The sequence below is a fragment of the Hibiscus syriacus genome, unplaced genomic scaffold, assembly GCF_006381635.1.
Source record: "Hibiscus syriacus cultivar Baekdansim isolate YM2019G1 unplaced genomic scaffold, ASM638163v2 tig00111402_pilon, whole genome shotgun sequence".
NCBI classification, from domain to species: Eukaryota; Viridiplantae; Streptophyta; class Magnoliopsida; order Malvales; family Malvaceae; genus Hibiscus; species Hibiscus syriacus.
Window position 1 is genome coordinate 1,279,602 of NW_024063082.1, and position 17,691 is coordinate 1,297,292.

General features: G+C 32.0%; 2 protein-coding genes and 1 pseudogene across 2 annotated transcripts; all 3 read left to right on the forward strand.

Annotated features, from left to right (window-relative positions):
• Positions 1-293: 293 nt before the first annotated feature.
• LOC120161657 lies at positions 294-1,114 on the forward strand. Its single transcript, XM_039171873.1, has one exon. It carries the CDS (start codon positions 385-387, stop codon positions 775-777), a length of 393 nt encoding a protein of 130 aa, XP_039027804.1. The 5' UTR covers positions 294-384; the 3' UTR covers positions 778-1,114.
• Positions 1,115-7,167: 6,053 nt separating this feature from the next.
• On the forward strand, positions 7,168-10,777 carry LOC120162266 (annotated as a pseudogene).
• Positions 10,778-15,647: 4,870 nt separating this feature from the next.
• LOC120162267 (uncharacterized RNA-binding protein C17H9.04c-like) lies at positions 15,648-16,269 on the forward strand. Its single transcript, XM_039172438.1, has 3 exons — positions 15,648-16,001; positions 16,085-16,155; positions 16,259-16,269. Exons 1-3 carry the CDS (start codon positions 15,670-15,672, stop codon positions 16,267-16,269), a joined length of 414 nt encoding a protein of 137 aa, XP_039028369.1. The 5' UTR covers positions 15,648-15,669.
• The last annotated feature ends 1,422 nt before the right edge of the window (positions 16,270-17,691 follow it).

Here is a 17,691-nt window from a genome sequence, read left to right on the forward strand (position 1 = left end):
CTTAAATAAAATCTAATTACATTTAAATATAACTAAATTTGTTACATTCAAAAATAATAATTGAACTAAAATTTAATCGAGAATTAGATTTCACTTAGTATGGAGTGTATCACTTTATATGAGCATCGGTTCATCCGAGGCCCACGGGCCCAGACCAAATGACCGGAACATTCGGTAAAAGAAGGGTAAAAGGTATCAAACGACTCACCTCCACGTGTTTATCTTATCCGTTACCCCACCTTTCCGTCATCTTCCATTTATTGAATCAGTGGGCAACCCCTATATAAATACTTTGATCTCCATTAATTCTAATTTAACACAATCTCTCTGAATACCAGTTACCCTAAGTTTTCTCTCTACAATCCCTTTAAATCAAGCATTTCAATGGCTACTAATCTTCTCACCTTCCGTCCCGCCGGAATCTACGCCATTGCTATTCCCGGTCATGCGAAACAGGATACCACCCGCCGTAAAAGTAGTGTTCCACCGCCTTCCTCCGCCAGCTGGTGGGGCCCGCTCTTTGGATGGTCCACCGAGCCTGATTACTTTGATTCAGATGGAAAAACCGAGGTCGAAGATACAAGGAAAGTAGAATCAAAGACGGAAACATCGCAAAAGCCGGCGAGATCGAAGTTTTCCAGGGGAAGCTTCACCGAGGAGAAGGCAAAGCAGCTCCGTATGATGACTACGAACACGGAGTCGTTTCACGACGCTATGTACCATTCAGCTATCGCTTCTAGGCTCGCCTCCGATTTCAAGGATCGTTCCGATCGATGATTAGCCAGCGATTTGGGAGTATTTTTTTTTCTTTTTTTAGGTTAGAAATATAATATATTCTCGATGTCAATGTAGGATCTGATGGCGAAATACAGTCGGCATTTGATTTAAACTTGAATTAAATTATTAAACAAAACGATTTACCAAAAAGAAAAAGACGACGAATATGTTTCACGTATTATCTTGTTTCTGTTCTGCCATGGGGGATTTGTTACTTTGTATCTTAAGATGATTATTAAACGTTTATGGGTATGGCAGTTTGGATCTGAGATTCTCCAACTTGCCGAATATGCTGTATAGAACAATCAAATGACGAATATTCTAAAATTTGATTCTATAGTGACACATTTCACATTGATTTTAAATTTATTGTATCTTTATGTCACCGATTCTTGAACTTTGCTATCCTAACGGTAAATTAAGACAAAGTGATTACATTGTCTTAACGGAAGATTCATAAGAAAATATGTTTGTATTTTTTACCTTTGTCATGTTTAATATACTATCTTATACCCGAGTATAATGGTATAACGGAAGTGGTTATTAGATTGAAAAAGTGCCAATAAAGAAAGCAAGGAGCACTCAAAACTGTGGTCCAGGGTCACCAAAGGAACCTACTTGTTTTTTGTTTCCTATGCTACGGTTAAACGGCATGTTTTCTTTTTAAAATATGCATATAATTAATGTATGTATAAATGAAAACGACGAAGGGTTGGCACTTGTAGGTAGGGTTGTAAAATCAGGTAATCGTTCAGGTTTCAGTCGGATCTGGCAGGTCGGGTAAAATCGGATACAAGTCAAGTCATGTAAATTTGACACCAGATCGAGATCGGTTTCAGGTCAGGTCATTTTCAGTTCGGATTGTTTCTAGCTCAGGTCCGAAACAATTAAAAAGCAGGTTAATTCAGGTTCGGATAGACTTCAAGCGGATCTCGTTCAGATCGGGTCACATCATTGGCATATAAAATTCAGGTCGGATCTCAATCAGATACGGATTGAGTTTATATTTATGTTTATGTTTATGTTTATATTTATATTTATATATAAATTATATATGCTACATAGTTTATATATAAATTATATATGAATTATATATAAACTATACAATTTATATTTATATATTATGTATAATTATAAATAATATATATTGTATAAATTATATAGTTTATTAATATAAACTATATAGTTTATATATATATATATATATATGGTTTAGGGGTCATGGTTTAGGAGGTTAGATTTAGGATTTAAGGATCAGAGTTAATAGTTTAGGGTTTATATTTATATTTATATAAACTACATACTATAATTTATATTTATATACTATGTTTTATACTATTTCTATAAACTATAGTTTATATTTATATACTATATATATGAACTATAGTTTACATATGAATTATATATATAAACTATATAGTTTACATATGACCTATATATATATACTATATTTTATATTTATATACTATATGTAGACACCCGTTTTGTCCAAAAAAAATAAAAAATTATAATATAATAATTATTATATTATAATTATTATTATTATAAATTATAATTATTATTAGTATTAATATTGTGTATATTTTTATTTCTCTAGTAAGCTTCACTACAAGCCCAAATCAATTTATAAATAATTAGGCCCCAAATTACAAACAATACAACCTAATCCAAACGCATATCAATTTAATAAATAATAGTATTCGAATATCATTTTGAAAAATAAAGATGTTATAAAAATGTCCACATCCTCGTAATGATATAAATTTTAAAATTGGTGTACACAAAATATAAATAAAATAACATAAATTTGATATAATTGGATCGAAAATAAGATGAAAAAGACATGGAGACAAGAATGGGGAACACACACCCACGTCCCCACTGCCCAATCTTCTTCGAAATATTCCCCCATTTATTTTATTATTTTCTTGGTAGGTTTAGGTATATTTAGACTAACCCTTTATTAATTTCTCATGGTAATTCTCTGTTTTTTACCCTACTTTCAATAAAATCCGTATGCTTGTTTCCATATTAACAATGGAGGAATTTACACAAAGCATTATTTTATTTTACTCTGTCTTCTGTATTGATAGAATATTGCAATAATAAAAACAATGTTTATGGCAAATGTTTATTTTATTAATTTACACAATGTTTCTGGGTTGATAGAATACTGCTAAAAAGTCCACCAGCCCATTACCTTCTCGTGCACGCTCGAAAACACTCGAGCAGCCCACGCCTATGTCCCACATCACCATGCCTATACTCTGCACTCCACTAGGGACCAGACTTGATTCAAGGCAGAAGAGAAGAGAATTAAAAGCGAGGAAACACTTATCAGTAAAGATGGAGGGCTCTCGATCATAAAACAAAAAAAGTAACAGGGTATTCGAACAAGTTATTTTTGGAAGCAATAGAAACGATTCGTGTTTTTTTCGATCAAACACTCAAATATTCTTCCGTGTTCTTCATTTGTTCATCTAGTTCTTCCCCAAAACCCTTCTTTGATCTTCAAAAACACCTAAACACAAACCATTTCGTGTTTATTTTGATCAAACACCCACAAATTCATCCATTGTTCATCCATTTTCATATATTCGAAACCTTTATTTTTTCCTACAGATTCATGGATAGTTTTTCGTACGAGTTGAATTACTCAGGAATTTCCCATTCCTTTTTGTTTCACTTTTTTAATTTTATTTTAATATTCGAATTAATTTATTATTTATTTGTTTTGTAGGTCAAAACCCAGCAGATCAGAATGATAATCATTCTGAAAGAGGTAAACTCTCCATTCATTTTTTGTATATGTTTGATATATATATATATACTGGTTTATTGTTGTTGATGTAAATGATATACTGGTTTATTGCTGTAATGTAAACTAACTATGTTTTTTTTGCAAGGGGATGTCAATGATGTACTGTCCAAAGCAATTGATTTAAATAAATCCTCTAAGAGGAAGTCTACTAGTTCATCCGAATTTGGGAGAACCTCTCTTGTTTGGGACCACTACACATTCACCAAATCTGATGATGGTTTTGTTTATGCCGAGTGTAAGTATTGCAAAGTTAAAAAATATAAAGTTGATTCTTATATTGGTACTTCTAACCCTAAAAGGCATACTGAGAAATGTGAAGCATATAAGATTTTTCTTGCTGAAAATCCTGTTAGTGTAGCTTATTTTGATCAAAACAAATACTGTGAATTGTTTATTGAGGCTATTCTATGTCATGGATATGCATATAGTATTGTTGAGCATGAAAAACTTAGGGATTTACATCATTACCTTAATTCTTCTGCTAAGGATATATTTAGGTATATTGTTACTAAGTATTGCATGTTGGAGCATGAAAAACATAAGAAATTGCTACTTAATTCATTGCATACTGTTTCAAGTCGTGTTTGTTTTACATGTGATGGTTGGTCTGCCTGCACTTCACGTTCTTATTTTTCTCTTACTGCTCATTATGTTGATAATAACTGGAAACTTCAGTCTAAAATTCTTAATTTTCGTCATTTTCCTCCTCCTCATGATGGGGAGTCAATATTTAAGTTTGTTAAAAAATTATATGTGAGTGGGGTCTTGAAAAAAAAACATTTACCATTACACTTGATAATGCTTTTGCAAATGATAAAATGGTCAGGAGACTGAAAGATGATTTGAATGTCATTTCTCCTCTTCCATGCAATGGTAAATACTTCCATGTAAGATGTGCTGCCCACATTTTGAACTTGATAGTTCAAAAATGTTTGAAGGTAATTGATTCTTCTATTAATAAATATCGTGAGATTGTTAAGTTTATTGATTCTTCTGATTCTCGACTTTGTGCTTTTGAATTAGCTGTTAAAGACTGCGATACTTCTTTCTCTGGTAAATTAGTATTGGATGTTCCTACTCGATGGAATTCTACTTACTTGATGGTTCATAGGACACTTGAGACTAGATTAGCAATTAATTTGTTTGTTAATAGGGAAAATGAGTTAAATTTCATTACTGATCAAGAGTGGGAAATTGTTCAAACAATCTGTGATTTTCTTGAGCCTTTTTATGAAATTACTACTCTGTTCTCTGGTTCACAATATCTCACTTCTAACTTGTATTTGTCTAATGTTGTTTCAATTGAAAAACTATTGTGTGATGCTCATAATGATCCATGTGAAGGTATTTCTGCAATGGCTAGACCCATGCTTGAACTATTTGAGAAATATTGGTCTGATCACTCAATGATTTTATCTTTTGTTGTTTTACTTGATCCTCAATATAAATTAAAACTTCTGAAAGAGTTGTACAATGTTCTTTATGTTGAGGATGAGGGTCAAAGGAGGGTAAGTCTCATTTATAATGAGTTTCTGGACTTATATGTATTTTATTCAAAAAAAATGCATATTATGGTTCTTCCTCTTATTCTTCTGTCCAAAGTAACAAATCCTTGGGCATAAGTGAGTCAAGTTCCAATCAGCCTCGAGCTTTTAGAAAATCAGATTTATTTTAGCTTAGTAATTACAATTTTAAGTTGAATTTATTTTATTTATTTATTGTTTTCATTTACTATTCTTTGTCTTTTATTTTTTAGACTTTCGATGCCAATTTAGTTGCTTAAAGGAGTGGAAGATCTGATGTTGATTCTTACATCAGTTTGCCTCTTGTCCCTCATACTGGAGAAATAGAATTTGATATTTTGGATTATTGAAAAAATCAAAGTATTTCATATCCGATACTTTCTCTCATGGCGAGAGATATATTGGATATTCCAATTACTTCGGTTGCATCTGAATCCTCCTTTAGTATGGGATGTCGAATTTTGAACAAATTAAGAGCTAAACTCTTACCTAAAAATGTTGAGATTTTTGTAACAACTTGTAATTGGTTGTATGGTTTTGAGTTGGAGGATAAGGACGAAGAATACCTTTATGTGGTTAAAGAGTATTCGTTGTAAAGGTAATCCAAATTGTTATTTAATAAAACTTTCAAATTGTTTATTAATAAGTTTTTTCCTTTGGCTTTACCACTGATTGTATGATTTCTTAATGCATGATGCTTGTTGAATCGATGCAACGATGCTTGCTAAATTGGTACATTGATGTTTGTCGGTTGTTGCTGTCTATTACTCACTGATGCCTTGTAAATTATTATTGTTGGTCTTAATTAAATTAATTTTAGAACCTTATAAATTCTTATCTAAATAGTTACTCATGTTTAATTATATTGGTGGCATTTTGGCTTTTAAAGCTAGAAAGTTGCCCATAATTAAACATGTTGGCAGCATTTAGGTATATGTTCGATGATGATATTTCTGGTAGTATAATTAGGCTTTTTAGCCTTGTAAACATTAGCTATAAGATCTGAGAGCATTTATTCCAACATACATTTATTTTGTTTAGTTGATTTTATTGTAATTTTAGTGTTTTCAAGTGTAATAAAATTACCTTCATTTATAAATATTTATTTAGTATTTGAAATGTTATTCAAGTTTTTAATATTTAATAAGTCTATTTAAATTAATATATTTTGATTTTAAAATATCAAGTTAAGTTTACTTAAATTATTATTCAATTTTCACATTAAAAGTAAATTAGATTTATGAATATTATAACTTAATTAATATAATTTATTAAAATCAATTTTAATAAAATAATATTTAAATTTAATTTAATGATTTTAAATAAAATCTATAATATTATAAATATAAAGAAATTTATGAATTGGAATTAACATAAAAATCAAATTTATAATATACAAATTATAATTAATATAAAACTAAATTTCAAAAAAAGTAATTATATTAATTTGATTATCATAGTAATTTATGATAAAATTTCAAAAAATAATCATATTAATTTAATTATCATAATAATTTAATTATCATAAGTTTATTATAAATTTAAAATAATATAATTATATTAATTGTAACTTCACTTATAAGTCAGGATAATATCATATCACTTTAACATGTCAGATCATTTACATGTTGAGTCAATTACATGTCAGGTTCATAACAGGTCAGGTTGAAAACAGGTCGGGTAATACTAGTTATTTACCAGGCCAATATCGGGTTCAAGTTCAGATTCATATCAGTCGGATGCAGTTCGGGTTCGAGTATCATATTTTCGATTCAATTCGGGTTCAGGTCGTTCTCAGGTCGGATGCAGGTCAGGTTCAGATCCACAATTTCCAGGTCCAACTCGGGTTCAGGTCAACACCAGTTCTGACTCAAGTCGGTTTCGGATCGTCACAATGTAGGTCAAAAATAATTTTAACTCGAGTCGATTTCAGTCAGTTTTACAGGTTGGGTCAGTTTTTTACACCTTACTTGTAGGTTTACCTGATCAACAGAAAGATTTTTTTTTGGTACAAGCTAATAGTTGATACACGCACCCGAATCCCCCATGGGAGAGTGCCTCAATCCCAGATACTCAGCCAAGAAAGGGGAGAGTGAGAATATCCCCCATTGCTCTTTGCACAGGTTTGTTAAGTACAATTATGGGTTCTATTGTATGATTTTTATGTAAATATATACTTGGAAATGTAAGGTATGTGCCCATTGTTATTTGTGGTAACAAGGTCGACACCAAAAATAAAAGACAACAATAAATAGAGAAGTGTTTAGAGTAATCACACTTCATGTATTGATATATACATATAGATGTTAAAACGTTACTTCCCCTTACTTTTATCCCTCAATATATTATTTAATTTTAGTGGTATATTACTTTTTAATTATATTATTTATTTTTATATGAACTAAACACACTCTTAGTGATTAAGAGATTATTATTATATATTAAAGTCTTTAATTCAAACATTACACCTATAAAGATCTATAAAGATATATAATCTTTCAAATATGTATTATGTTATATCTACCTTAAACTAATAAAAAACATTACTTTTAAAAGTAATAGATAAACGGAGGGAAAGAAAAATAATTGACAAAATTTGAAGATTGGAGAACAAAATAAGAGATCCTTTTATATCTAAAGCCTTCGGACACTTCACATCCAAGTCGACGTCATTGTCGAAGAAAGGTAAACTGCCTAAAGCCCTAGACCCCCTTTTCGGGGTTGTTTTTTTATCTCTTATTCGCCCGGCTTATGCTTTTTTTTTTTGTTTTTTGTTTTAAATTCCTATAATCTATTGGATTTCAATTCGCAGTTCTTTGCAACCTGTTAATCTTAATAAATGGTTGACTTTTCAAAGTTCCATTTCTTGTTCTTTCGGTATTCCTTTTTATGTCTTATTTTCCTATGAATACCATCATTTTTGTTTGAGTTGAAGTCCCATTTTGTGATGGGTTTTGAAAGATATGCAATCTGGATTAGCTAGAAAAGTTTTATTTCTGATGAATGTGTTGTAATGTACCTGTTTTTTTCCCCCTTTCTTTCTAATTTTAAGCTCAGTAAAAGTGTTGCTGTCAAGGCCACTTGCTAGGTGCCTGGTTGCTTAATCTCAAGTATATTGCATCAATGTTCTGAAAATGGATTACTTTTGTTGAATTTACTTTTGATTCCTAAAATATAAATCTGGGTTTCAGTTCATTTGCCGGATCAGTGCTGCCTTCTGCTCGTGCAATAAGCGGATTTGCATAGTGCCACTCTACTATGAGCTTCACCGGTCCTTCCGTTTTCCCTGGTTAGTTTATCTGCTCCCTACCTGCTGCTATGGTGATGGTTTCTAAAATGAGAGTTCACCAGCAAACTTCTATTAAATATTTTAATTGTTCTTATGGCGATTGAATCATTTTGTTCTCTTCATTGTATGGTTGATTGGTACATATGTCGATTTAAGTTGACTATTTATTTTTTGTAAATTCATGAGATTGTTTTTCTCCACCTCGTGTTTAATTTTATCTGTTTTTAACTTTACTGCGTCTAATTGCAGGTGGTAGAAATGTCAGAAGGCCACTTGAGTTTGGAAGAACCTATGTGGTCAGGCCTAAAGGCAGCCACCAAGCTACTATAGTTTGGCTACATGGCCTTGGTGATAATGGTTCAAGGTATAATAAACTTTGCATTGCTTTCTAAGCTTATTGTTTGTGGTTTTTGGTAAATAAGTTTAGATTATTTTCTCAGTAATCCCATTGGTTTAATTTATATTCTCCGAGGAAAAGGAAATGGTTGATAATTCAGATCCCTTGTCACTCTTCTAATTTTCAATTTTTTTTGGGGAGAAATATTTCTTTTATTATATGCAAGTTGAGTTTATTTCAATTTGTTCCCATCCCTCAAGAGTTCAACAAGTCTTTCAAGGAAAATAGCAATTGATTTGCTTGTGTTTGATTATTTGTTCCTGATTTCAGTAATGGCAACTGTTTTCACGACTTCCACCTTTTCTCTGAGTTATGTTTCCTATGTGTTCCCTATCTTTGTGATCAATGATCTCGGATATTAGATAAGAAGAATGTTGATATCTTTTGAAATACCTACTCATCGTCATTTATCTTTTCATCTTGTTTGACAGTTGGTCCCAGCTTCTGGAGACTCTCCCTCTTCCAAATGTAAGGATGGTTGAGTGCAGCCAAAGATGTTCACTGGAATTTATTCTAACAATTAGCCAATGAATTTATACTTCTTGATTACGTCATAATTTTTCGTGCTTGTGATCCCATGCTTCAGATTAAATGGATATGCCCAACTGCCCCTACTCAACCAATAAGTATATTTGGTGGCTTTCCATCAACTGCTTGTAAGCATATTCTTAAATTTCTGTAACAATGCTATCCCATATGATGGAAACTAAATGCATTAAAGTCGTCTTACAATTTTGATGATATTTAGTTGAACACTAATCAAATTGTTGAATTCTAATGTAAAATGCATCAGGGTTCGATGTGGGTGACCTTTCAGAAGATGCTCCTGATGACATAGAGGGTTTGGATACTACTGCAGCACATGTTGCAAATTTGCTGTCAGCAGAGCCTGCTGACAGTATGTTCCCTCTTGTTCCTTTTTATGACGGTTTTATGATGCTAGAATTTTTTGGGGGGCAGCATTTTCCCATTTCTCTTCCAAATATTTTCAATGCATTTAAGATACTTTGTTCTATGGTGAGAATTCATGACAAATAAAGTTTTACATCTTTCGGCTGCAAAACTTTAGCCTTACATTCTGCGGGGTTTATGGTTTTTGGGGTTGGTTTAACTCCCTGTAATTTGTTGTTGCTTGATTAGATTGGCTTAAAACCAATGCAATGTTGCATTCACCTTAGTTTTCAGTTTTATCGTTAAAAGTTTTGTTCACTGTCATTGTTTTTGACGCTGTTCTAATATAAGCGTTTCTCAATTACAGTTAAACTTGGTGTTGGAGGCTTCAGTATGGGTGCAGCTACCTCGCTATACTCTGCAACCTGTTTTACACATGGAAAATATGGAAATGGAAACACGTATCCTGTCAATTTGAGCATGGTTGTCGGACTTAGTGGATGGCTTCCATGTTCAAAGTGAGTTTCCTACAGTAGCTCCTTCTTAGACAAGCTTGATTGTTTTCTCTTTTTCCATCCTTTTGCCTGGTTTATTGTTATGATTCCTATTATTTTCCAGGACTTTACAAAGCAAAATGGAAGGATACGATGCTGCTGCAAGGCGTGCTGCGTCTTTGCCCATTTTGCTATGCCATGGCAAAGGTATTTATAATCTACCTTCATTATGCAAATTATCATAGATTGCATCAAGGTTACAGGTGTTCATTTGAAGTACGAATGGCGTTATATGTTGCATTTTGTTCAGGTGATGATGTGGTTCCATATAAATTTGGCGAGAAATCCTCTCGAGCATTGAGTTCAAACGGATTTAAGGACATGACTTTCAAATCCTACAATGGGTATGGATCTTTCGATTGTCCAACAAGTCCGACATGTTTCTTATCTATTTGATAATTCATCAACTTGAACCAAGTACTTCGTTTGACAATCTAGGCTCGGCCACTATACAATCCCAGAGGAGATGGAAGAGGTCTGTGCTTGGTAACTTCAAAACTGGGGCTCGACAGTCGATCCACATAAGTGAAAACTGTTTTGCATCTCTGGTTATGAGTTTCATACATGGTATAGATGATAATTTTGCATACCCTGTTGTTTCTCTTGTATTTGGCATTTCTTAATTGGTTTTGGTCCCTTTGCTTGAACTCTGTGACAACATGAGAACATGCACCGATTCAGTCGTCAGTTTCAAATGTTGTTTTTTTTAATGCAATTCGGACTGTAAATTTATGTTTTGCCAATAGATTTTGATATTTCTGCGTTTGATTACGCATCAATGCTTGAAACTAGGGATGGGCATGGGTCGGGTTTTTTGTCCACCCGACCCGAGAACAAGGGAGTCTCCACCCGAGACCCGACCCGAATAGATGACTTAGAAACTCGACATGACCCGATCCGAAATAATAAAAAAATTATTTTTATTCAATAAAAACAGCGACTTAATTGAAAAAAATTATATATAGAGGGGTATTATTATAATTATTCTTAAATATATAATTATTCTTAAATATATAAGGTAAAATTATATATTTTTTCGGGTAGGGTTGGGTCGGGTATTTTTCACCCTAAACTCGAACTCGACTCGAATATCACACTTAAAAAACCCGACCCGTCCTGATTTTTAAAAAAAAAAAAAATCGACCCGATCGGGTCGGAACCCATCGGATTCGGGTTGAGTGCCCATCCCTACTTGAAACTTAAGTGTCCCTTGCAATCACTTTGAGCTTCTTTTACAAAAATATATATCCGAATTTCCAGCTTTTGAGGACAGCAAGAGCTTCTCTTCTTCTGTATCGTCCTTTTCGGATGAAACACAGGGAGTGACAGTTGAAGGAGTTATTTGTTCCGTCTCTTCATTTTTCTTAAAATATCAATGTCGATCATTGGTTTTTCATATATAATTTAACATAATGAATTATATAGAACTTTATCTCTTTGAAGAATAATACTCGTATTCGTATTCGAATATAAATAAAAAGCAGTGTCAAAGCAAAGAAGAAAAGGCAGATGAGTGGGCGAAGTTCACGAAGGTTGCCCCCATGAGGAATATTCAGCATGAATGGTTAATAAATGGTCATTAGGATTCTTCCGTATCGAACCCCATGAATTGCTGACAAACCAAGCATTTATATACTTTGAATTGATATTTGTTTTGACATGTAAGCAAATGGATACCCCATTACACCCTACCCAGAGGCAAATTAGGGTTCATACAACCCTTTGGTATATTCTTTTCACTGCCCTGCAACTTTCCAACACATGATTTTGTTGATTGCATTCTTAATCATCTTCACATTATAGATTTACGCCAACCCCATCATTCGTCCGATTGAATGAATAAGAAAATTCATTTGGTTGATTCACCAAGGTGTTCACTCCACGACCCACACTAAGTGTTCAAGTCACAGGGATAATGTTTGTAGCGTGAGTGTGTGACAATAATGGATTCGTGATAAGTGATATTAAGTTTTTTGACCGTTTAATTTCATGTCGAATGTCAAGTGCATAGAATTGACAAGATGAACAATTGTGATAATGATTCGTGACAAAAACTTCATGATACTGAGTGGAAAAGAATGTCATACATTAGAGAGGTGAGGACATTAATCTCATATAGAAAAAAATAAAGAGAGGTCATAAAGTTAAAAAATAATGACGTTGCATATCCTATTAGAGAGGATATTGATTATATGATAAGTGGTATCAGAATGGTCATTTTACTATCTTATTTTACGTCGAACGCTTTAGCATATGTGATAGATATAGTGGACAATTGTGATGACAAATTGTGATGAAAGTGCCATAAGATTACATGAAAGAGAATGCCACAACTTGAAGAGGTAAAAGACATTAATCTCATGCTAGAAAGGAAAATAGAGGTTTATGCATATATGACAGAGAATAGAAGGAATTTAGAACCCCTATTGACCTGATTAATTGCCACTGCTCCTTGGGAAATGACAATAGTGAAAGCTTTATGCAAAGTCAAAATAATGTAGCCTCATCACCCCAAGTCCAGCGTGCATATATGACTATGAGATGCGATGCTGCTTTTATCGGATAACAACTATCTTAGCCCACCATCATCGGTCCGCCGCAAACCATATTCCAGTCTACCATGATTAACTCAACATTCTTTTAAGCCATCCCCCTTTGTCTTCCACACGAGTCGAGCTGTAAGGGTAAGTCGAGTCGAAAATGTGATAAAATATTCGAAAATCGTCGAGTTCAGAACTCAATATTTAAAAAAAGTTAAGAATCTATCTCAATCTCTTAATAAAAAAAATTGATTCGAGGTTTCGAAAAAGAGAGCGGAGGTCAAGTCACATTAGGAATATGCATATAGGGAAATTTTCATGTGACTTTTGAATTATTGCAGAAAAAAGGGGGGAATTTTTGCAATGGAGATAGATGAGCATTACTATATCAAGAATAAATTCCACCTAATGATAATGAAAGGAATAACTAATGCCCAAGATGTTTGATGTGTCTGCCCACGTGGATGTACACGTAAGAGGAGTATTGTGTGTAAAATTGAAGCTATAGGTGTTTCCTAGTGCCATGGACCATGCTGGTTGACTCGTGTTAGATATTAATATATATTAAGAGTAATTATATATATATATATATAATTATTAAATATGAAATTAAAATTAATACTTTTTAAGAAAATAAAAATATTATATATGTTAAATGTTCAAATAACATCTTCCCCACATAACACCTAGGTAGTGGCAATATGGACTAGAAACGAATAATATTTTCACATTTTTTGTGCAATAATGATAAAGAATCACATAAAGAGAGTAAAATTAGGGGAATATTATGGGTGGATAAAAGAATTATGGAAATGCTACCGGTTGAAAATTAGTGAATGATCTACGATATTTAATATAATGGATTAGGAATTCGTCATGATCATGTGACGAGTTATTAATCTATTTTAATAAATATTATGAATCCTTAAATAATTCTACCTAATCGTATATCTTAATATAATTTGGTGCTTGGATTATTCTATTAAATTTGCCTTGTCAATTTGATATTATTTTTAAAAAGTGATTTAAAAAGTGATGTAAAAAGGTATTTTAAAAAGTGTTTTTGAAAAGTACACTTTAGAATTTAATTGTTTTTGAAAAAGTACACTTTAGAATTTAATTGTTTAAAATTACCGTTAAAAGATAATTTAAATATATATATATATATATATATATATATATATATATATATATATATATTTTAAACATTATATTATAAATTGAAAACATAATATTTAAGGATAAAAATATAATTCACCAAAAAGTAATTTTTCTACGACAAAATCTAAAAATTTAAACTTTTAAGGTTAGGTTGAAAATCACTTTTTCGATTATGATTTTAAATCAATTTTTGAGTATTTAACATTACTTAGAGGTGAAAAAACACTTATTTATTACATAACCCATGTTTGGATGTCTATTTGACTTAAAAATTTATAATATAATTTATTTGACAAAAAATAAATTGAAAATATGTGATGAATATGAAATTCTCAAACTGATATATCTTTATAAAACCCTCTATATATACAATTAAAGATTGAACAATAATTTATATGTTTATATATATATATATATAATTAAGATTTTAGGGTTTGATTATCTCTGCGGAATTTTCTTATAATTATGACCGACATAATAGAATTTATCTCTTTAATTTATAATTTTTTTTAAATATGGGAGTGTTTGGTAAACAACTAATAGTTGGTAGTTGATTTTGATAGTTGATTTGATCAATTGATTTGATTAGTTGATTTGAGAAATTAATTTGATTAATTGTTTATAAAGAGGTGTTTGATAAAATTTGACTGATAACTTATATGAGTAAAATGATAAATATGAGTATGATACATTTAGTTGTTAAGTACATATATATGTTTATAATACTTTAGTCTTTATTGGAGTGATATTATTCGGATAAAATGCTTTTAACAATAACTTAAAAATTCATTAAGAAAATTAGTAAATATTTTTAAAATTTTTGAATATGTTTTTTAAATTTAATATTTATAAATATTAACCTTGTGAGATTGATACATACTATTAACATTGTATAAAATATCAACACTACATTTATTTTTTACTTTCATGTTTTGCTATATTTCTTAACTAAAATAAATTTGAAAATCTACAACTTAAAAAATAGAATAATAAAATAAAATTTCACTAATTTATCATTAGACGTTGCATAAAATTCATTTTACACAAGTTCATTGAAAATAAATTTAGATTTCATAAATATTTAAGAAAGATATACATATCCAAACAAGTACAAACAAATAAGACTAATTAAGAAATGTGGAAATAATGAGGTTTTATGGCAATGATGCAATTATGGAAATAATAACATCAAATTTAACATTTTATTTTACCATAAACTCTCCCAAACCGTTAGATTTTATAACACTTTCATTTTCAGTTTATTTTATACAATAAACTATTTAAAAAAAGGTATTTATCAAACACTAAAAATCGATGATTACCCATCAACTATTTATACTCGAATAAGCTAAAATCCCTTCAAAAATTTGTTTACCAAACACTCCCAAAATCTATATTTCTCTTTTTATAATGTTATTTCTTTAATTTCAACAATATATATATACACCGTGTTGATCACACGTTTGACATAAATTCGCTCCCACCAAAGAAAGTGTCCGTGCTTTGGGAGCTTAACAAGTATATATAGCCCTTCCACCCCAAACACCACCAAGCACCAACTGCACCGCAGCAGCTACTACCATTCTTCAAGCCCCCTTGCTTTCCATACTCGGTAAGCTTGCATCAGTTTATTGTCAAAGAATCTTAGTTTTCTGGCTCAGGTTTTGTTTCTTTTTAGTCATCTTCTTCTTTGTAAAAATAGATTTCCGAACCGAAATGAGCTGGATAGGAGGAGGAGACTGGCTGTGCGCCGCATGCCAACACCAGAATTTCAAAAAGCGAGAGGCTTGTCAACGCTGTGGGTATCCCAAGTATGGCGGCCCCGATGTATCGACGTTCTTATTCAACAAAAGCTACGGCGCCGAAGTTTTGGCCGGGGACTGGTATTGTACGGCCATGAACTGTGGAGTTGTCAACTACGCAAGTCGAACAAATTGCTATCGATGCGGTGCGATGAAAAACGATTTCGTTGGCTATAATAACATGATGAGCCCTGACGGGACTGTCGCTCCCCCTGGATGGAAAACGGGTGACTGGATTTGCACCAGGTGAGTTTGCATTCACAACACCTACTGTTTCAATAAAGACTCACACATGCTGCATCGTGTCTTGACATTCACAATATTTGCAGATATGGGTGTGGAGTTCACAATTATGCTAGCAGGATCGAATGCTTCAAATGCAGGACGCCGAGGGATTTCGGTAAGAACAGGAAATGAAGACTTAACTCAGAACATAATCCATTAATAAGCTTTATATCAGTGACTCGGTGAGGTTCCTGACAAGTTTTCTTTCTGTTTCTCAGGTGGTGCATAGGAATTTAAGAAGATGAATGGTGTGTGCAATGACTGTCACTAATCTCTCTTCATATCTAATCCTTCAATCACCATCCTTTTGTTTTAGTTTGGAACCCTTTTGTTTATCCAAGACTGTAATCATCAGCAAAAGAGGTTTCTGGTTTTATATCTTGATGTTTCTTTTCTTTTCTTCTTCCTTTCAATGGAGATGGCATGAATCTGACAGCAAGGTTCTTAGTCAAATAGCAACTTAATAAACATTAACCTCCAATTCTCCATTACAGGAGCTTTCTTTTGACTTAATCTTTTTAACATGTCGAAAGTGGCCCAATTTCAAGTGAATCAGTGCGGCAACTCATCGAGCCGATGTGGTCTACACACTAAATAATTGCCCATGCTCGATGCTGCTGCCGCTGCCACCTTTTTTCACTTTACACTTAAAACTTTTATTCATGGTTTTGGCTTAAATTTGGAAACCTAGTCAAAGGCAAGTTATGCTTCTAAATTTAGGAGCTGCCATGTCATGTTTAATACTGCTTGTTGGTTGAAATAAGATAGAGGTATCCAATGCGGATAATATGTGATATACTATAGTTTTTAATATATATAGTTAACAGTTTGTACGTATTTAAAAAGAGAATCTATATGTTATTCTCTTTAAAGATCTTAACGAATGATTAAAAAGAATATCAGTGATTAAATATAGTATCGTTTTTCTTTTAACCATCAAACGACTTGAGTGGTTAAAATAAATGTTATTTTTCTTAGAGGTTTCGTTTTCAAGCAGTTAAGTTAGATTATGAACAATATGTTGGGAAAATAGACCCCTTGTAATCCAACAATCCCTTTAGATCACAACATTAATAAAAATACTTGAAAAAAAGAGAGAAAAACACAATAATTTAACGTGGAAAACCCCCAAATGGAAAAAAACCATAGGCGTTGTCAAAAGACAACAAAGATAAAAAATATTTACTATGTGGAAAATTATTACAACTACACTACAAAATATTTAACTCTTACACATGCCCAAAAGCTAAAGTACACCCCAAGAGAATTTCCCTTTAAATTCTCTACTAGTATAGCTAATAGCTTTCTAGTACACCACTTGTATTTTTGGTGATTGACATACATTTAACCAAAGGGAAATATTCTATTTATAGGCTAAGAATTTTTCCATCCTTTGTTAATTTCCAATGTGGGATTTGGCCAATTTTTGCCAAAAACTAACAAATCTCCACCTTGGCAAAAATTCCATACAATTATTCACCATAAAAACAACAGCTACCTCAATAACACCATCAGCTATGATAGTCACAATTCTAAAAACAAGAATTGTCATACTCCACTATAAGAGTATACACACATGGAATTCACTAACTCCAAGAATTTTTACCTCGACCAGTTCATGTCGAAAAACTGCTAATAAGCTATGGTGCAA

Excerpts from the sequence above, each read along its gene's own strand:
- LOC120162267 (XM_039172438.1), top strand. The coding sequence starts at position 15,670 with ATGAGCTGGATAGGAGGAGGAGACTGGCTGTGCGCCGCATGCCAACAC. Across the intron at positions 16,002-16,084 it reads GGTGACTGGATTTGCACCAG|ATATGGGTGTGGAGTTCACA; the intron begins GTGAGTTTGCAT and ends CAATATTTGCAG.
- LOC120161657 (XM_039171873.1), top strand. The coding sequence starts at position 385 with ATGGCTACTAATCTTCTCACCTTCCGTCCCGCCGGAATCTACGCCATT.